Raw genomic sequence first — 19783 nt, forward strand, 5'->3', positions numbered from 1 at the left:
CAAATGTAATACTAATTAGGAATAAAGTATTTGTCACTCATGAGGGGGGAAATGTAATACTTTTGAGGACACATGTAATACTTTTACATTTTTATGTAAATTATTACATTTTCAATCAAAAGTATTGCATTTTTCCTTATAAATAATGTTAGCAAGTATTTGTTACTTATAAGGGAAAATGTAATACTTTTGGAGAAAAATATAATAGTTTTAAATCAAAATGTAAAAGTATTATATTTTTTCATATAAGTCCTTATTAGTATTACATTTTTCAGTATAATTATTAAATTTGATATTGATCTGATCCATCTTCCGAATCTTGTCTCACACAAGTTTTTTGTCAAACTATTTTCATTCATTGGTTACGATGAATTAGTCGATCCCCTCGACGCGTTAAAAAATGAATTTATTTAAAAAATGATTTTGGTGAATGTTTTTTTATCCTTATATAATGATATACATTATTATAATATGGGAAAAATTGTATGGAGTATATGATATTTTTATATTAAAGATTTAACATAAATAATTAATTTGTTTTACAAAATTCCATTTATCAATTTAATTGGGTAATTATTGCGTGTTAATGGGACACCATGAGTCGAATCACTTGACAATTATACTTCCGATCCTTGTCATCTTTTGTTTTTTTTTTTTTTTTTTTTTTTTGTGTGGAAAAAAAATGTTGAATAACTTCCTTGTTTACTTAAAACCTACTCTACATATTTTATTCTAGAAGCTTTTCGTTTGAAAATACAATATTATTGATTATATGTCGTGCTATATCTTATCCCAAAAGGCTAAATCTCCAACTCTAAGGGTCCTACATACAATATTATTGATTATATGTCGTGCTATATCTATATCTACAAAGTTAGGTCCTTAAAGAAAACTAAAAAGTATAATGAATGGTTCATATTATTTTGTTCTAATATTTTTTTTTTCATTTTTCATACTTTATTCTCTATTAGTATTTTTTTTTTTATTTTCATACTTTACCCTCTATACCCTCTATTATATCATTTACCATCAGTGTAAACTCTTTATTTTTTTTAATATCTTTGGTGAGATTCGAACTTTGCACTTTGTGATTATTAGCTAACTAAAACTTTTGAAATTAATTAGTTTGAGTTTGTTAACTAGTTCAATTATGTAACGAGGGCTTCAAATTTAATCTTTTGTTATTAGATTGTTGCCTAACAATCCAACTTAAAGATAAAGTTGTAATTTCACTATGTTGAGACCTGAAACTTTTGTCAGTTTGTCTAAAACAATCAAACTATTTATACTATTGTAATTACATTAGTGATTTAGTGGTATATTTATCAACTGTTTCAAATTGTTGAATTAAAAATGATCACATTCATTTCACTTGATGAATTACATTAAAGTTGGGCATGTAATTTTGCAACTTGAATTGGATTCTTGCATCTTTATTCTTGCTAAAAATGTCAAAAGCTTTTATTGTTTTAATTTATTTGTTGATATATTCTTTATGATAAATCTTATTATAGAATTTACCTCCCCACTAAATGCTTTGAATTATAAGTGAGGGGATTTTACCTAAATTAATTAAGAAAAATTTCTTTGTCTTCAATAGGTTGAGAAAGAAATTATGAACAGATATTACATTATAATAGAGTCAGTAGTATTCAAAAAAAAAATAATAAAAGTCTATTTATTAACAAATTTTATAAATTTAGGGTGTACTAAACTTGAAATGGTCATGTAAATGTAACATGATTTTTGTATTTAAAAATTATAATTAAGTTTAATTTTTTTAATGTCTTTTTTATAATGGCATGATGTGGCAAACAAGGATAATAGTAGAAGTTGGGAGTAAAAAGTGAGTGAAGAATCTCCTGCTTTCCAGTTAATTGAATCTCCCTAACATTAATCAATCCCCGATTGCCACGTGGCCCTCATCCTATGCTCCTACAGTTTTATGCTCTCAAATTCCTCAACTCCCCCCTCACCTTTTAGCATCTCTCTTGTCTTTCTCCTCCGCCGCTCCTTTCACCCCCCGTCGCCGCCTTACTCCTCCGCTTCCCCACCGCCGCTCCTTTCACCCGCCGTCGCCGCCTTACTCCTCCGCTTCCCCACCGCCGGCTTCCGATCCGTCTCCGCCACAGCTCCTCAACTCCTGTTCGCAGAGATACTGAATTTTTTTTTTCATTTTCTTTAGTTGTTCGTTGTTGCCGAGCATGGAGGAGAGGGACCAGACGAGGATGAACGGCGCGTACGACACGGTTTGGGATCGAGTGATACCTTACATACAGGAATCGCGCGACAGGGACTCGGTGTCGCTGGTGTGCAAGAGTTGGTACGACATCGACGCCATCACCAGGAAGCACGTGACCATGGCGCTCTGCTACACCGCCGCGCCGGAGCAGCTCTCCCGCCGTTTCCCCCACCTGGAGTCGCTCAAGCTCAAGGGAAAGCCACGCGCCGCAATGTTCAACCTCATCCCCGAGGATTGGGGCGGCTACGTCACTCCCTGGGTCGAAGAAATCGCGCGCTCTTTTGGACAATTGAAGGCGCTCCACTTCCGCCGGATGATTGTTAAGGATTCCGATCTAGAGCTTCTGGCTCGTACGCGCGGTAAGGTTCTTCAGGTTCTCAAGCTCGACAAGTGCTCCGGATTTTCCACGGATGGCCTCTTTCATATTACCCGTTCCTGCAGGTAAAATAAAATTGATGAATTATCATTACATTTACTATGAATAATCATTGCTTCTTTAGTGTTCAAGTAAATAATACTCTTTTTAAGGCTGTGGGATTTTAGGTAAAATGATCAAGACTTGTTTTGAAAGGGGGATAATTCCTTCTTTCTTACCTATGAAGTGATTTCTTCAATTATTGCTTATTTGTGGCTACATAATAAACTCTTTTATTATACATGTTTCAAAGCATCAAAGATTTTCATGACATTGCATTGGGAAGTGTATACATACATATATCCATGTGTATTTGCTGAATTCTTTTCCCACTAAGGGCCTCACGTCCCGGCCCGCCAGCACACATGAAAAAATGTAAATTACGGTAACTTAGTGGCTTAGCTGACAAGGCAAAATGCCGGTGCGGACAAGGGATCTGTCCACTTTGGACATAATTGTCACACTACTGTTGCCGAGTAAACTCTTTTATTATACACGTTTCAAAGCATCAAAGATTTTCATGACATGGCATTGGACTGAATACATACATATATCCATGTGTATTAGCTGAATTCTGAACTATGGTTATGGCGATTTTCTTATAACAATGTCCTTCATATTGTTAAGCCAGTCTAAATGTCAATATCATCTATTTAGCAGAGTTTGCTATATTTTGCATAACAAATTCCTTAAGACTTTTGTGGTGAGTGAACAGGATGGTTTTTTACTGACCTGATATATTATTACTGGTTGTTTTCCATCTTTAGCTACTCTTTTGCTACCTCATATTTAACTAGATTGCCTATTCAATTCTATCATTTTTTGAGGCAGAGTGTACTTAAACTATGCTAATTTTCACTTTTCTTTTCATAAATTGGTATAAATGGCAAATTTTTTTTGAAACTGTGAACCCTGCTTGGACATTTATGTAACCCTGATAGTTTCAGAATTTTTAAACCCTGCAAGCAATTTGACTTTGGATGAACTAGATGAAGATTTTGTTCCTTGTTCTCTTTGTTGAATTCTATTTTATCGGCTTTAATGTGGCCAAATAATGTGGTTGGAGTATCTATATGTTTTAGATATCCTGGATTACTGGAAAGTCCAAAAATCTAAAATGACTTACCATGTTATTTTTTCATTTCTATAGGAACCTAAAAACATTGGTTCTTGAAGAAAGCACTATATCTGAGAAGGATGGAGAGTGGCTGCATGAACTTGCCACAAAAAATACAGTTCTTGAGAATTTGAATTTTTACATGACAGAGCTCACCGAAGTCAAAGCTGAGGACATTGAATTGATAGCCAGGAATTGTCCACACCTCGTATCAATGAAAATTTCTGAATGTGATATGTCAAGTCTTTTTGGTTTCTTTCGAGCCGCAACTTCATTGGAGGAATTTGGGGGTGGTTCATTTAGTGAACAACAAGAACCTGTTGGTGAAAATGGCTATAATGAGCAACTTGTATCATTTCCTCCACGATTATGCTCTCTGGGCCTAACTTACTTGGGGAAAAATGAAATGCCAATTCTCTTCCCTATCACTTGTCGTCTTAGAAGATTGGATCTCCTTTATGCACTTCTTGACACAGAAAGTCATTGCTTCTTACTAGAGAAGTGCATAAACTTGGAAGTTCTAGAGGTTAGTTAAATCTTTTAAGCTTTTCCTGTCTTGTTTTCTGTCTTCTTTTGAAAGAATCAGCATTTTACATCTTTTTTTTTTTTTTTTTCTAGGTGATAGTTTTCAATGATGAATACCACATCACACTCATTCTTTCATATGCAACAATTTGCTTTATTAAACTCATTGTAGTGTTCTCTAGACAATTTTTCTACGAAGGATCAGATGGAAACCCTTCTAAACTTTTTTTTTTTTTTTTTTAAAAATTGAATTCAATTTTATGTTGCTTGGATCCTCAACTATCCATACACATGGCCTTCATGCACTCATCCTTCATGTATACTACTTTATTATGCTTTTATGATTTTTCATAGACTATTTGTGAATCTAATGCTAAAAATGGAATTATCTTCTTCAGAGTAAAAACATTTTTGAGCCTAGACAGTTAAGCACTTCATTCAGTTCATTGCTAATTCATACTGTTGCATTGGATTACTAAATTCCTCCTCTAGAGTCTTAGAAAGACTTAAAGATGGAGAAAAAACTTTGAGAATTGTTCTGTGATTTAATATGGTTTTTCCTTTTACAATGCACTTAATGAACAGACAAGGAATGTAATTGGAGATCGAGGATTAGAAGTTCTTGCCCGCTTTTGCAAGAGGTTAAAGAGGCTTAGGGTTGAGCGAGGAGCTGATGAACAAGAAATGGAGGATGAAGAAGGCTCAGTTTCACAGACAGGACTAATTGCTTTGGCCCAGGGATGCCTTGAATTAGAGTACTTGGCCGTATATGTTTCTGATATCACCAATGAAGCTTTTGATTATATTGGGAAGTACATGAAATCCCTGTGTGATTTTCGTTTGGTGTTGCTTGATCGAGAAGAAAGGATAACAGACCTTCCAGTTGATAAAGGAGTCCGGTCTTTGTTAAGAGGTTGCCATGGACTTAGAAGGTTCGCTTTGTATCTTCGACCTGGGGGACTAACAGATGAAGGTCTCAAATATATTGGGCAGTACAGCCCAAATGTGAGGTGGATGCTTCTTGGATATGTAGGGGAATCTGACAATGGTCTTCTGCAGTTCTCAAGTGGGTGCCCAAGCCTTCAAAAACTTGAAGTAAGGGGTTGTTGCTTCAGTGAACGTGCACTGGCTATGGCTGCCTTGCAGCTGAGATCTCTCAGATATTTGTGGGTACAAGGATTTCGGCCATCTCAAACTGGACGGGATCTGTCAATCATGGCACGCCCTTTCTGGAATATTGAACTGATCCCTGCAAGACGAGTTATTGCCACTGATCATGACGGTCAAACTGTAGTCACTGATCACCCCGCCCATATACTCTGTTATTATTCACTTGCAGGACGAAGAACAGATTTTCCAAAAACTGTCATTTGTTTGACTCCAAACACAGTTCTTGCTGAGTAGGTTTTGTAAATATAGGCTGCCGTTTACCACTTTACACTCTTTTTCCTTTTGGGTTACACACTTCTGCTAGGTGCTTGTCCATACTTTTTTTTTTTTTTTTTTTTCTTTTTCTTGAGAGGTTATTCCACATTGATGTTGAGTTTTCACTAGACTTACACTGTGTAATAAATCATTGCTCATTAGTAATCCAGAAAAAATAGCAAAACTTTGTTCTTTCCTCATAACCTGTCCTGTATTTGAGTTGTGCATCTTACCTGATATGTCATTAGACAGGGTTTCCATCTGCAATTCTGAATGTCATACTGACAGAAGCTGAGTGATCTGGACTGATATTTTGAGGTTTTGTATGACTTGGGTTTTTGTTTTTCTATTTCTAGATGTTCTCCTTTAGATCATAATATTGATTGATATTTGATGCTTTGGATCTTTTGAGTTGGCCTCTTTACACAACCTGTGCTGTTTCTTTTTCGTTTTTCGCTGAATAGAGCCAAATGCCCCTGAAATGAGAGGCTCTTATGAAATGTGTTGTGTGTATTCCAGCATGACTTGTGGCTAGTTTCCATTTCATTATGTATCAACAACATAACATTTCAATTAAAAAGAATCTGCTATACACATTTGGCAGTCCAGAATACAATCAAATCAGAAAATCATATACAGGAATCCAGCATATCTGTATGTTTCTTGGATATGATTATATGAACACACCCCCACCACAATCAATCAATTTATCTGTCTGAACTCATCATCAGCACTTGGGCAGGTCACTTGGAGGAGGAAGGATGGATTCATTGGGGCCCTTACCATTTTCCACCAAAAATGCCATCTTTAGTCCCCATGTTGTATGGATTTCCAGATGACAATGCATAAACCAAACACCTGAAACAAATACATACAAGTTAGAATTTTGCCCGACTCGAGTGTGAAAACAAATAGTTTTGTGATTTGGAAAACATGCCTGGATTATCTGCTCTGAATCTGATGGCAGTCCAGCCAGCTGTAGGTACGCTGACTGTGTTCCTTTCGACAGGGTCAATCAGATTGAATTTCTTGGGGTCGTTTTGGGGATCAAAGTTTCCGAGTCCTTTTCCAACAACATAGAAATTGAAACCATGCAAATGGGTTGGATGGCTTTCTGGTGCAATAATAGAAGTGCCTTGGATCACAATCTGAACAGTCGAGTTAAACCCCAATCTGTAAACCTTTGTGCCATTCTGTGTCTGCATATTTGCTGGTGGAGTGCCCGTGTAGTTGAAAGGAATTCGAGGCTTTCCGGGAAAATCATCTGTGAAAACTCCACTTATGTTATAGTAATGAGCTTGAAGGAGAGGTGTAGTAGGCATGACAAAGCTGACGTTGTTGATATCTGCAACGACCCGGGATCCACTGGAGCAAGCAGGGCATGGATTGACACCAACACCAATCGCGAAAACCAGAGAATGGTCAACACTCAGCGGGACGTTTGCAGGGTACAGTCTCGAGTTCAGGCTTCTGAGGGAGTCCGTGAAAGTAGTTGTCACTGGCGTGGCGTTTTGTAGGGGCATGATTGTGAGGGCAGTAGAGGCTAACAGGTGAGTCCCTTTGTAACTTAAAGTAGCCGTCGCAGTTTGGTTGTCAGTGGCTACTATGGTGTCCATGAAAGGCGAGATCGCTATCTGGTATTTGCCCGCCTTCTGGTCTGCAGTCAGGAGTGCATTCGTGGTCTGGCCTGGACCGACGAAAATGGTGTCTGTCTCAAAGGGCTTAACGTAAGTAGCATCAACCTCAACTACCCTCAACCTGTGCCCTGCAATCTTGAAAAACAGCTCCTCGTTCAGTGCTGCATTAACCACCCGCAACAAGTATGTTTTCCCACTCTCCACTTCCAGATTATACCCTGCATAAACCAGTTTTAGTCTTCAAATCTGAGTTAGAGATCTCTTTTCTTGCAAAAAAAATCAAGAATCTCAGTACCCTTTGAAGAACAGGTTGGAGTTGGTCCAGGGAGGCCATTAATAGTGTGAGCATCTGATACATTTGGAGGAATCCCTAACTGCATTGCATGGTTGATCACATCTTCGACATTCGAATTCCACCATTCTCCTACCATCCATAGAAACGACTGATCGATCGTTGTTGCTAGATGACAGACAGAAACCGCGAAACTACAAAAGGGCCTTACCTAATACTATGATTTCTTCCTTGTCTGGCTTAGGGAACGGATAAGGAACACCGAGCTTAGGCAAGATGACAATGGCACCATGAACTGTAGCCCTTTGCCAATTGATGTGTGAATGCCACAGAAGAGTGCCTCTCTGGCCTGTAAGGGTGAAGTTGTACAGATAGCTTTGGCCTGGCTGTATTGGGCACTGTGTTATATATGCCGGTCCATCTGACCACCCGGTTCGAAACTGCTTTACTCCATGCCTACAGATTAACATGAAAAGACAACCTTTTTTTCTTGAATTCATAAGATGCAGAAAGCCAGAAAGGGATGGTTTCATACCAGTGAATCGAAACATTTTCTTGGACATGGTTAGCCACTCTCACGACCACTGTATCGCCTTCTCTGGCATACAGAACAGGCCCCGGGAACTTCCCATTCACCACCACAATAGGCTTGCTCGCGCACAATCTTGATGTGTTCTTCATCTCCACCTGCACCGTCAGATTAACATATGCTCATCACAACACTTTTATCTGAACCATTTTCTGCTTTTTTCAGGTACTTACAGTGAACTTGTAATGGCGAATCATGGACTCGACAGAGACAGGGAAGGTGCAAGCAGCAGCAACTACCACCACTAGCACTATAGCAAGCACCTGACTCGCCATTGCTCCTCTTTCCCTTGGCTTCTACGATCTATCTTGCACCCAAAGCATACCCGAATAAGCGAATTCAGAAGCATTGATATAGAGGGATGGAGATGCAATGATATATTGATGGAATGTCATTTTACCTGGTTAGGTGAGTAAAGGTAGCATCCATGCAATTTCACACTCTAGAGTTATCTTCAATTTTACATAAAGCTTGGGAGTATATTTCTCCAAATACACAAGTCCCCATTGACTGCAACAGATGTGAGAATCCCAGGCTCCTTTGAAACCTACTTCTAACCTTAATTTGTCTTGTCTCTACACTCATGAAGCATCAGAATATGTATGATTCCTCACATTCATTTTAACCATAACTGTATAAGTTTTTTTGGATCATGAATTCTTTTTTTTTTTTTTTTTTTTGAGTGACGAGGGAAACTCGTAGCTACTACCCGAGGGTGTGCACTGACCCTAGCTGGCAAAGGACTACAAGGAGGTAAACCAGTGTAGGTTGCCCAGAGCTGACTAGCTCAAACCAATAAGGCCAATAAGTCACTTTCGCTGGGAGTTGAACTTGTAATTGTAAAGTCAACAGTCTGACCAACTTGACGGGGATTGTCCTAGACATTTTGTCCCACGCTTGACTCAGAACTTTAGATGGCGCATTTGAGACTATTCCTGAGCAGTGTGAGTAGAGTGAACTGTATATACATAATCATAATCAGAAGTTAAGAAAAAGTTTAACTTTCATCTTGCTGGTTTAACATCCAGACAGATCATATCATAGGAACCTGATTAGTACTAAGTTATTTGTACAAATCAGATTTTAAGGTTTTAGACTTTTAGCCCATTTTGGCTGGTGCCAAGTCATACCATTATACACTTTCCTGATAAAGCAAAAGAAGCTAGAATACAATTGGTTTGCTGATCTTAACCATTCATTAAGAACATAATACATTTCCAGAAGGCTAAATTCTAGGTGGCATCTAGAAGCAGCAGAGCATACTTGTCCATCCAAAATTGTTTTCTTGGGTAGAGAAGATCAAGAAAAGACTTCATTGGATTAATTTATCCCAGAAGAAGAAGAAGAAGAAGAAAACAAAAAACACCATAAATAAATGGCTCGATTCTTTATTTCAGCAGAATCTAGAACCCTGTGACTATGTGCTACCACTGTAGGTACTCCAAATCAAAAGCATTGAGGTAAATGTTGTTTTACAAACAAACCAAAACGTTACGAGGGCGAAATGGCTCGGACAGTCATGCTTAACTTAAGCGGCAGCTCCAACTGGCTCAGCAGCCTTAAGCCTGGAGGATCCATAGAGTGTCTCCTCGAATCGGATAATCTCGTTCTTGGAACCATAAGCCACTTGAGTCCTGTCGTCAAGATTAGTGATCACCTTGTCAAGCACAGACTTTTCCCCGTCACTGCTATACCCCCCGGCTTTCTCAATCAAGAACCCCAATGGAGCCACCTCGAAGAGCAGCCTCAACTTGGCCTTGGCTGATGGGGATACCACATTTGTGAAAATTCCCTTCTCTTTCACAATGATCTGCACATTTGACACCATTCATTTTATCAGTTTCATAATCTCATAAGTGCGTATTCTTACTTAGAAAAAAATTTCTTGTTTTGATACATTAGGTTTCCCAGCTTACGCCAGACTTATTTAGAAATTTTGAAGATAAAACACACCTGGTTTACATCAGGCACCATTCCTCCGGTGTATCTCAGGGTGTACTTCTCCCTAACATAGTAGTCAATTAGCTGTTATCACAGTCACAAGAAACGATTTCAGTTCAAACTAATGAAAGGAACACTCATATATAGCCAAGAAATAACATAGGACAAAGTGAAAAAACCTTAGCATAGTCAGCATTGTCAAATGTGGCTCTCAAGTTCCCCGGGGAGAACATTTTGCCTTCTCCAATTTCGGTTGTGTCTTTTACAAGCTGCCATTTTCCTGGTCACCCAATACGATCGATCATTAGGAAAAAGTTTTCGTTCAACTCTATGAAGCAAATGGTGAAAAGAACAGTATATTGATCAACCTTCGTCGAGAAGGAGGAATTCATGTGTTCCAGGGACATCTTTAAGAGCCAGAACGTATGTAGTACGAGGCCCGAATATCCCCATGGCTGCTGCTACCTGATCTCTCCCTGTAACTCCGGTTAGCTTATCCCCGGGCCAAACGCCAAAGATGGTTCCCACAGTGAAGTTAGTGTCCACAATACTGGAACCATCAAGTGGATCAAACGCAACACTAAATCCTCCTGTTCAAATTAACCCAATTAGCACCACATTTTTGCAGTAAATTATCAGTTCAGAAACACTTACCCTCAGTTGGGCCTCCCATATCTTGGAGCTCGGGGACTTCTTCAGAACAGGCATATTTGCAGAAATGCGAGTAAGTCAAAGCCTAGATATCCACAAGAAAACACAATTAGTAATAAAATGGTTCCAAAGATCATAACGATTAATGAAATATGAAGTCTAGAAACCTCGAATAGGAGCTTATTAGCCAGCAAATCAACAGCAAGCTGTTCATCTCCGAAAGAATTGACACAGGCTGTTCCTCCACAAGAAGCTGTTCTGACTTTAAATGCAATTGTTCTTATTGCCTCTCCCATGCATATCATCAGGCTGATCAGCCCCTTGTCCGATGTCGACTTTGTAAGAAATTCTTCCTTAAAATAAAAAACCAAATTCTCTCCATCTGTCACCTCATTCTTCTTCACATGGCATCAACTAATTAACATTTATATATATATATATATGTATATGATCTGACTCACCAGGCTGTCACCTATCTCACACTTGGTCACTGGGGAAGAAGAGTGTTTCCTTGTCTTCACAACATTTAGTGAAGATTTGGGCAAAACGCGCAATGATTCCCCGAATAACGAACTCTTTAAACTCTGCCATAACAGTTTTGTGAATGTCAACATATATACAATTATCTTTACATTAAAGATTCTTTCATTTTCTCCCCTTCTTGTAGTTCCCATGTGCAGAAAGATGTATATAACTAGGTAGATTCATGTTGGATTCTAATCTTTCATTCATCTCAATTATACCATCCATGCAGATAATTAAGATGGCAGGATTCTTGAAGAAATTATGCTAGAGAGTAACACATACATACATACATAACCTGTTTGGTAAAATAGTTAGCTTATCAGCAAATTTTAACTTATTTGACCACTATTAGCAGTTTGACTTGGTTAAAAAATCAATATAGGTGTTTGGTTAATCAGTTTTTGTAACATCAAAATGCTAAAATTCAAAAAGCTACACAAAGCAACTGTTTCAATTAGTTTTTTGAGAAAAGAAATTATACCAAACAGCTATAAGCTAACAGCTAATTTACCAAACATCTTTCTATAATCAACTAATGTTATCAACTAGTCATACCCTCTAACCCAATCAGCTAACATTCATTATTTACGAAACAGGGCCACATATATACATACATATATACATACATACCTTGGTGCTGAAAGATGGAGAAATGGACCAGCCTGGAGTAGCTAGTGAAGATGAATGTTGAGAGGTGACATTTGGGAGGAGAGCTGCACGTGCAAAGCATGTGATACCAGTCTCCATGATTTGTGTTTGTGGACACTCAATTCCAGAAGAAGAAGAAGTTGTATGTGTTGATGTTGGTGAGTTAAGAAGAAAAGTTTGAGGGTGGCAACTGGTCTGATAGGCAGTTAAAGGTGGGGTTGTGATTTGTATATATAGATAGGCTTATTATATATTTGTATGGAGGAGGGAGACAACTGTTTAGCATCTCTCATTTGTAAGACTCAGACACTGCACTACTGCTTCTAAACAAGAATATGTGATCCCTAAGCTACCCCTCACCTCTCTATTTTGTTTGTATTCACCAATTTGCTTCATATAATATTACTACGTTTTTGGAATTGGAGATACTATTTATTCATGTACCTCTTCTAAAGTTCATGAAGGTGTATCTCTTCTTTTATTAAATACGAGATTAAAAAGAGTTTATCAAACATAACATTTTAAGTTACACAAAAAACTTGGCTGTGGAAAGTGGCTTGTCACTTCTCTCTTTTTACTGTTGATTTTGTCGAGATCTTGCTTAATTGAAATTTATTTTTTGTTTTCAAAAAAAAAAAAAAAAAAGTTACACAAAAATTTGTGTGAAATCATCTTACCGAAGTGAAGACTTATTTTAGAATTTCTTCTGAACAAAAATCAAATTTTGTGAGTGTGACGCAAGTCGAAAAATATGGAAGACCTGGATGGGGAAAATACATTTTCCATCTAGAAAATTGGTTGATGTCCAAGAGTCCATTCTTATACCATGGACCAGTGCTTACTTTGTAGTGTAGATTTTAATCCAAAACGACATTTAAATTATGTGCATTCTATTTATTTATAAGTTTATATAAGTACATAATATGTTAACTGCACACACATAATTTAAATGTTATTTTATACTAAGGTTCACCTTACAAGATGGATTCTGGTCCGTAATTTGTTTCCATGAGTATATATATGAAAGTTTGTAAAGAAATGTTGGCCCATTAAAAGTAAGAGCCCATAGTATATCTCAAGCAAGCCCAAGAAAGAGTTCAAGTGGCCAAATATTTGGCGCGAATTTAAGAAGGCTTTTCATCACGTGAGAATGGAGAAACAGCTTCGCTGACGTGGAGTCATTTTATTGGCACCTAATCTCGGGTTCAGCAGTACAGCCTGCACCTCGAAACACCGAAAGAAAAATAACTAACCAAACTAACTGAGCAATGAGCATTTCACAGAGGTTATGCTAAAATGCGCTGCTTGCGTGCGCCTAAGCTCTAGAGTCAGGACTGAGTTAACTCGCTTTCAACTTTTCAGAATTCAGAGCTCCCACGATAAACCTCCATAACTGCTAAAACCTCTCTCTTTACAGAGCAGAGAAAGCAATACAAAATGCGTTTCCTTCTCTCTCTAAGGCTTTTCGTTTTCTCTCTCATCATCGTTCTCTCACTATGCTTCCAGAGCCACCGCGCCTCAGCCGCCGCCCCGACCACCACTGCTATCGGATTCACCTACACTCCTTCTCCAGGCCTTCCGCCGCCGGAACAGGTGGCGAATTATCTCACTTCTCTCAACGTCGCCGCCGTCCGCCTCGTTAACCCTACCCCCGCCGCCGTCCGCGCCTTTTCATACACCAACATCTCCCTCCTCCTCTCCGTCCCCAACTATTTGGTTCCCTCCTTCGCCAGAAATCGCAGCTCCGCCACGCTCTGGCTCTACGACCATGTCCTCCCTTTCCATCCTCGCTCCCGCATCACTCTCATTTCCGTCGGAGTTGACGTCATCTCCTCCGCCTCTACCGATGCTTCCGATCCTTCCACCTACCTCGTCTCCGCCCTGCGAAACCTCCGTTTCGCTCTCCGCGATTTAGGTATCCACTGGATATCCGTCTCCACCACGTTCTCCTTCATCAACGTCGTCACGCAGGCGTTTCCGCCCTCGTCCGGCGAGTTCCAGGAGCCGGTGAACTCGATCATCATGAGACCGCTGCTCCAGTTCCTGGAGGACACCAACTCCTCCTTCCTCGTCAACCTCTATCCCTACAGCGTCTACAAGTTCCACGCGGAGATCACCGCCGGCTTCGCTCTGTTCCGCGAAGGAGCATTCAACTTCCGCGATGACGACATCACCGGAGTCCGGTACCACAACCTGTTCGACATGATGGTGGACGCGGTCATTACGGCAATGACGGTTTCCGGCCACGAGGATATCCCCATCATCGTGACGGAGACCGGGTGGCCTAGCTCCGAAGCCGGCAGCAATCAACAAACTGGAGCAATGCCGGATGCGAGTCCGCTGTATGCGGAGATGTACCTGAAGGGACTGGTTTCACACCTGAAATCAGGACTGGGGACTCCATTGAGGAAACAAGGGGTGGCTCAGACTTATATCTATCAACTGTTTGATGAAACGACTGAGAAAGGCAATGGCAGAGGGCAGCACTGGGGAGTTATGTACCCAAACATGACACTCAAGTATCAGATTGACTTCTCAGGCTCACAGAGTATCATCCATCACAAAATCTCACAGATTTTGGAGATAAGTATCTTTTCACTGCTACTGCTAATGCTAATGTAACTTCCATAGTTGCACCTTACATTTTACTTTAAAGAACAAATTGCAATTGCACAAAGGGAATTAGCTGAGAAACCAAGTATTGAGAGGAGATGGCACTAGTAGTAGTACATAAACACTCAATGTACAGTTATGGGTGATGAGAAATTTGATATTACAAGCTAGCTAGGTGTGAAACTAGAATGCTGCTATACTTGGCAGTTCCACCTAGAGATGAAGATCCCAACAACAATTTCCTTATATAGATATCATATAAGCCTCGATCATGTTCCTTACTTAGTTGTCTGGATTGAGTCTTGAGAATGAATGGGGAGTTTGTTGCTTGTTTCTGTGACAGGCTTAAAGAAAGTAACACTCGTGTTTTTTGTAGCACTTGAATGTTAGTTCTGTGTCTGATCTTCAATCGTCAAACTTCAATCTTTCAACTTCAATCTTTCTTGGTCATTGCAAGTCATATATTTAACCTTAGTCTCCATGAAAGTGATCATGCCTGCCTAACTGCTATTGTACAAATAAATTCAATGACTTCTTACAATAGAACATACAGTGTCATCATTGTTGGCATGCATCCATCCAAAGAACAGAGGAAAAAGACTCCTGAAATGAGATACCAACCCCATTCAATAGTGGCTCAATGTGTTTAAGCCACGCAATATGGCGCTCCTTATTTTTAGGCTGCCTTTCCAACTGACTCAACATCTCGCTCACCGTAAGTGGATGGAGTCCGCAAAGCATAGCGGACAAAGTCACTGATTTTGGCTTTGGTTTTGACGGCGAAGAAGGAAGGAGGGACTCGAGACTCGAGAGTGGACTTGATGTTGACATTGGAGCCTTCCGGAGAGAAAATCTCCGATTCGATGGAGGGAATCGTTTTTTTGTTTCATTTTTTACCTATACTAATTTCACTATACCAACATCAAAATATCATTTTAATTATACATATCCATTTGTTAATATACATATTTGTAATATAATGCGCTATTAATTCACGATAATAACATAAAATAAAAATAAAAAGTATCATATTGAACCGTGATCCATACAGTGTTTGATCATCGTCCATCATATAACAACTAGAATATGTCCGAATAAGGTATTCATTTTCTATTAATCTTCCGTTAATTAAATTAGTTTTGATTTAATTAATATTATTTAAAGCAATATATTTTTATATTTATATTTATTCGTTTATATTATATATAGTGCTTATTTTTTACTTCCGAATACAAAATTTTTAAATTTAATTACTCTTAAAATATTATATACTTTTACATCTTTAGGTACCCTCTCAATGTACAATAAATTGAAGATTAAGCGAACTGGATTACTTCTATCAGAGATACAGGAAACAAATTGGAGATTCAAATGATGGTTATGCAAATGTTAACATCTTTCATAAACTGTTATTGCCCTCTACCGGTGATTATATAGCCACAATTGTAGATAGTACATTTGTTCAAGAATGGTGAATATGATCACAACTACTTGGAGAGTTGGGCAATCCTAGCTCCAACACTTGATGTTGTTAACTCCATAAATGATTATATGAGTGAGTTGCATGTAGCCAAGAGCAAGACTTATTTTAGTTGCGACGCAATTTGTAAATTTGATTCAAGTAATAGTATCCTTGCAAATGTGTACATTCTTGAGTTTCTAAATGATTTGCAAACATTGGGTATTCGTAACCATGCATTAACAGTTTAACACTAAAGGTGGGTTCTCCTATAATGCTATTGTAGAATATAGATCACTCGCTTGGTTTATACAATGGTACTAGGTTAGTCATTACCAAATTATAAGATCATGTAGTAGAAGCAAAAATAATGACGGGTAACAACTCCGAGATTTGGGTGTTAATACCTAGAATGACTATGATTCTATTAGATCCAAGATTGTCATTCAAATTCCAAAGAATGACAATTCCCTCCAAACACTATCTCATGCACATAGCCAATTGTACGTTAACTGTCTAAAAATTTTGAATTGTAGTTGAGGTAAAATGAGTTATACTTCAACTACAAATATTTACCACAAAGTATTCAATAATTTGTAATATCAATTTTTTAATCATGCTTTACACTTTATACTAATTTGTGCTAACTTACGAATGTATATGATGTAGTTTAAACCTTCATAGTATTGTGCAGTAGAATAAAGGGTTGATCGATCAAATAACGTGACCGGGAACCTCCTAAGTACAATGTGTGAAGTAGGTCAAAAGTCCTACTCTAAGGCAATAAATGAAGCATTTATAGAGGGCCTATGGAACAGGGCCCGGTCTTTCGGCATGGCGGGCACGCGGCGTCCATGCATCGAGTCTCAAGAAGGCGAACATGCAGTCGTGCACGTGGCTTGCATCTCCTGACAGCTGCGGGGCCCTTGATCCGGACGAGGTAGGCAGCGGGTCCCGACGGTCACTCCTCCCGGTCATCGACTAACACCGGGAAGGCGAACATGCAGTCATGCACGTGGCTTGCATCTCCTGACAGCTGCGGGGCCCTTGATCCGGACGAGGTAGGCAGCGGGTCCCGACGGTCACTCCTCCCGGTCATCGACTAACACCGGAGGGGACGCTTGGGCGGCGAGCGCCAGACAGACAACCGGGCGGACGGACAAAGCTCGGGCGAGCAGTGACCGGGCTGGATGACCCCCACCAACAGGTACGAGGGTAGATGACTGGTTGACCGAGCAAAGGCAAGGGCACGCGTTGGCAAGGGCACGCGTTGATCGGGCCGACCCGTATATGTCAAGTATAATCCCTAATTCCCTATCAGTATAATTTTTAATTCATGCACCACACGAGTGAATTACTAGTTTTATATCAAATATAAAATTAAATAAATCTCCTTAAATAATCAAGTTTACAATAATTATTCATGTGATCAATCTCACACTAAACCTATTCTTTTCTGCTTCCTTTTAGTTATAATTTCGATTTTCCAATTCTATCAAACTATATCATAAACGCATAAACTCATCCCTAAATCCATGAAAACACAAATCACGTCTAGTTGCTCACATCAAACTGTACTCTACTGCTCACATCAAACTGTACTCTACTTCACACGATGATTCCAACAGTATACACAAAACAAATTGGACAATTGGTAAAACTCATTTCCGGATTAACAGTGATGAAATTCGAAACCCACTAGGCGGCTCAAATAACTCTCCTTCCAAACACCCCTAACATGGTTATTCTCATAAACCATTGAGACCAAAAAACAAGCAGAAAGAAAGAGAAGTAGTTAAAAACACTGAACAAATGAGAAAACACTATGGAAAATAAGGATTTCAAATGAACAAAACACAAACACAGTCAAAAAGGATGTCAAATGACCAAAAGTAGTTGCATTTGACCATATATGTTCATTCGTACAACTCCAACATTGTCTAACAAAAAAGAGTAGAACATGGCAAATTTGACTACTATATAAATATTAGGCTCCAAAACCCGCTACAACTCTCATCTTCATCTTCTCTTCTCTGCAGTCAGGGTACAAGGATTAAAGGTTAACAACAAGCAAATCCATAAAATTTAGAGATAGCACAAACTAAATATGAACAAAGCACATCATCATTTAAGAACAGCAAAGGAATTTGGTGCAGACATAAGAAATACAATTTACTTCAAGTTGCTAACCCGGCATACATTCTTATTCTTAACCAGGTACGAAATTTTAAGAATTGTGAACTACATAATGTGCCAGCATGAGCAGCTGACAATACGCAATGATAATATGATCAAGACTGGAAATTTCAGATAATGAAACATAAGATACTAACTGACGAAATGTTATCATAAATGACATTACATGATGTTTCACTAAGCCAGATTACAATTTGATGCATAGCAAACAGTCAAGTGCAATACAGATATAAATATATGCTAATAAAATGCAACTTTAACAACAATTTGTGAGAATTTACATGTCCCTGCAGCATCCCTGACAATGCTCATTTGCCAAAATAAATCAAAACCACATTCATCACTCCTTGGCCATAACTATCAAATCCCACATTTAAACAATAAAAAAATAAACAGAAGACTCATCAAAAGTTGTTTCACTGATCTATCTGCACATTATTCTGGGCTACAAATTTCACAAGTTCACAACTAGAAGAACTTAATATGCCAACAAGCAACAAATTGTATGATAAAAATAGTTAGGAATACCTTATATGTTGCTTGGGTACATGAAAACCCTAACTTTGTTCCCCTACAAAATTGGGAAAAACAAATTATAAACAACAGAAAAATAGAAAGCCCCAAAACATTCTTATCAATGCAAAATCAGTGCTTAAACTGAACAAGTCGAACAATTGAAACGCACCATGGACTTAGGCGGCAAGTTGGACTTGAACTTCGCTCTGACGACGCCGCTATTGCCGTGTGGCCGACAGACCTTCCCCCAGATACAACGGTAGTGGGACCCGCCCTTCTTGGTCTTAGCCTTGTAGACATACGCCATGCGCTTTCCCTGGTACCAATCCACTTCCTCTTTAGTGTTCACTCCCTCAATCTGAATCAGGGAAGTGTTTGGATACTGGTTCGACTTCGATCTATCCCCAAATTAACACACACACACACAAAAATCAAAAATTCTCGAACAGAATAAAACCAAAAACATTTAAGATCAGAACAGGAATTCGGTGCATTACCTCTTGTACCCGAGAATCGTCCCTCTGATATAAAGTCTGCGAGCAGAAAAGTACGAAAGAAATATAAGACAAAATGCGAGACTAGAAATGAGAACTTTCGTAAAGTTAAAGGAGAAACGGCAACCTGACGCGCTCTCCTTGACGTCCCTTAACCATTTTTGACTGCAGAACGGGAGCTACGGCGGAGAGTGACGGTGGCGCCTGCGAAGAAGAAGCTAAACCCTAGTTGAATGCTAATGTGGAAGAGAGGTATATATAAGTTGGGGTGTGTTTGTAATATTGGTATTGGACTTTAAGCCTTTTGGGCCCATTTTATGGAAAACACATGGACTCAGTATTTTATGAATATAGGCCAGAGATTTGAATTGGGCTACGGCTGAATGTCAGCAATTATAATGTGGATCGCGGTCCACAAAACGTTATAGACTATGGTTCAAAACGGCAGACATTAGAGTGTATTTAAATTGACACTTTTTGACGTATTATTTTTATTAT

At 38.8% G+C, this 19783-nt stretch overlaps 5 protein-coding genes across 8 annotated transcripts; 2 read left to right on the forward strand and 3 right to left on the reverse strand.

Moving 5' to 3' along the window:
• The first annotated feature begins 1925 nt into the window (after positions 1 to 1925).
• On the forward strand, positions 1926 to 5927 carry LOC109185705 (coronatine-insensitive protein 1-like). Its single transcript, XM_019335654.1, has 3 exons — positions 1926 to 2683; positions 3808 to 4300; positions 4885 to 5927. Exons 1-3 carry the CDS (start codon positions 2205 to 2207, stop codon positions 5701 to 5703), a joined length of 1791 nt encoding a protein of 596 aa, XP_019191199.1. The 5' UTR covers positions 1926 to 2204; the 3' UTR covers positions 5704 to 5927.
• Positions 5928 to 6249: 322 nt separating this feature from the next.
• LOC109185707 (laccase-22-like) lies at positions 6250 to 8960 on the reverse strand. 2 transcript variants are annotated; one of them, XM_019335656.1, is made up of 7 exons: positions 8643 to 8960; positions 8416 to 8545; positions 8189 to 8340; positions 7865 to 8109; positions 7657 to 7785; positions 6662 to 7579; positions 6250 to 6582 (listed from the first exon to the last, which is right to left on the reverse strand). In XM_019335656.1, exons 2-7 carry the CDS (start codon positions 8515 to 8517, stop codon positions 6452 to 6454), a joined length of 1677 nt encoding a protein of 558 aa, XP_019191201.1. In that variant the 5' UTR covers positions 8518 to 8545; positions 8643 to 8960; the 3' UTR covers positions 6250 to 6451. The 2 variants fall into 2 exon arrangements, with proteins under 2 accessions (XP_019191201.1, XP_019191200.1); XM_019335655.1 differs by lacking the exon at positions 8643 to 8960 and having other exon boundaries at positions 6250 to 6413; positions 6450 to 6582; positions 8416 to 8587.
• Positions 8961 to 9315: 355 nt separating this feature from the next.
• LOC109185708 (sedoheptulose-1,7-bisphosphatase, chloroplastic-like) lies at positions 9316 to 12267 on the reverse strand. Of its 2 annotated transcripts, none has more exons than XM_019335657.1 (8): positions 11990 to 12267; positions 11296 to 11418; positions 11002 to 11232; positions 10838 to 10919; positions 10552 to 10773; positions 10363 to 10463; positions 10196 to 10267; positions 9316 to 10052 (listed from the first exon to the last, which is right to left on the reverse strand). In XM_019335657.1, the coding sequence occupies exons 1-8, from the start codon at positions 12104 to 12106 to the stop codon at positions 9771 to 9773; spliced, it is 1230 nt and encodes a 409-aa protein (XP_019191202.1). In that variant the 5' UTR covers positions 12107 to 12267; the 3' UTR covers positions 9316 to 9770. The 2 variants fall into 2 exon arrangements, with proteins under 2 accessions (XP_019191202.1, XP_019191203.1); XM_019335658.1 differs by having other exon boundaries at positions 9370 to 10052; positions 11002 to 11187; positions 11990 to 12258.
• Positions 12268 to 13172: 905 nt separating this feature from the next.
• LOC109185711 (probable glucan endo-1,3-beta-glucosidase A6) lies at positions 13173 to 14951 on the forward strand. The gene has a single exon (XM_019335662.1). The coding sequence runs from the start codon at positions 13445 to 13447 to the stop codon at positions 14627 to 14629; it is 1185 nt and encodes a 394-aa protein (XP_019191207.1). The 5' UTR covers positions 13173 to 13444; the 3' UTR covers positions 14630 to 14951.
• A 2941-nt stretch (positions 14952 to 17892) lies between these two features.
• Positions 17893 to 19547, reverse strand: LOC109185712 (60S ribosomal protein L35a-3). 2 transcript variants are annotated; one of them, XM_019335663.1, is made up of 5 exons: positions 19413 to 19546; positions 19289 to 19324; positions 18961 to 19189; positions 18804 to 18846; positions 17893 to 18112 (listed from the first exon to the last, which is right to left on the reverse strand). In XM_019335663.1, exons 1-4 carry the CDS (start codon positions 19442 to 19444, stop codon positions 18805 to 18807), a joined length of 339 nt encoding a protein of 112 aa, XP_019191208.1. In that variant the 5' UTR covers positions 19445 to 19546; the 3' UTR covers positions 17893 to 18112; position 18804. The 2 variants fall into 2 exon arrangements, with proteins under 2 accessions (XP_019191208.1, XP_019191209.1); XM_019335664.1 differs by having other exon boundaries at positions 17953 to 18107; positions 19413 to 19547.
• Positions 19548 to 19783: the final 236 nt, after the last annotated feature.

This window comes from Ipomoea nil, unplaced genomic scaffold (assembly GCF_001879475.1).
Source record: "Ipomoea nil cultivar Tokyo-kokei standard unplaced genomic scaffold, Asagao_1.1 scaffold1339, whole genome shotgun sequence".
NCBI classification, from domain to species: Eukaryota; Viridiplantae; Streptophyta; class Magnoliopsida; order Solanales; family Convolvulaceae; genus Ipomoea; species Ipomoea nil.

What these genes read in the sequence shown, in the direction of transcription:
- LOC109185705 (XM_019335654.1), top strand. Translation starts at nt 2,205, where the DNA reads ATGGAGGAGAGGGACCAGACGAGGATGAACGGCGCGTACGACACGGTT. An exon ending in CATATTACCCGTTCCTGCAG is followed by an intron (nt 2,684 to 3,807) that starts GTAAAATAAAAT and finishes TCATTTCTATAG; the next exon opens with GAACCTAAAAACATTGGTTC. An exon ending in TAAACTTGGAAGTTCTAGAG is followed by an intron (nt 4,301 to 4,884) that starts GTTAGTTAAATC and finishes CTTAATGAACAG; the next exon opens with ACAAGGAATGTAATTGGAGA.
- LOC109185707 (XM_019335656.1), bottom strand. Translation starts at nt 8,517, where the DNA reads ATGGCGAGTCAGGTGCTTGCTATAGTGCTAGTGGTGGTAGTTGCTGCT. An exon ending in TTCGCCATTACAAGTTCACT is followed by an intron (nt 8,341 to 8,415) that starts GTAAGTACCTGA and finishes CTGACGGTGCAG; the next exon opens with GTGGAGATGAAGAACACATC. An exon ending in GGAAGAAATCATAGTATTAG is followed by an intron (nt 7,786 to 7,864) that starts GTAAGGCCCTTT and finishes TATGGATGGTAG; the next exon opens with GAGAATGGTGGAATTCGAAT.
- LOC109185708 (XM_019335657.1), bottom strand. Translation starts at nt 12,106, where the DNA reads ATGGAGACTGGTATCACATGCTTTGCACGTGCAGCTCTCCTCCCAAAT. An exon ending in CTCCATCTTTCAGCACCAAG is followed by an intron (nt 11,419 to 11,989) that starts GTATGTATGTAT and finishes CTGTTATGGCAG; the next exon opens with AGTTTAAAGAGTTCGTTATT. An exon ending in TGGTGCCTGATGTAAACCAG is followed by an intron (nt 10,053 to 10,195) that starts GTGTGTTTTATC and finishes TCAAATGTGCAG; the next exon opens with ATCATTGTGAAAGAGAAGGG.
- LOC109185711 (XM_019335662.1), top strand. Translation starts at nt 13,445, where the DNA reads ATGCGTTTCCTTCTCTCTCTAAGGCTTTTCGTTTTCTCTCTCATCATC.
- LOC109185712 (XM_019335663.1), bottom strand. Translation starts at nt 19,444, where the DNA reads ATGGTTAAGGGACGTCAAGGAGAGCGCGTCAG. An exon ending in ACGATTCTCGGGTACAAGAG is followed by an intron (nt 19,190 to 19,288) that starts GTAATGCACCGA and finishes ATTTGGGGATAG; the next exon opens with ATCGAAGTCGAACCAGTATC. An exon ending in ACTTGCCGCCTAAGTCCATG is followed by an intron (nt 18,847 to 18,960) that starts GTGCGTTTCAAT and finishes CCAATTTTGTAG; the next exon opens with GGGAACAAAGTTAGGGTTTT.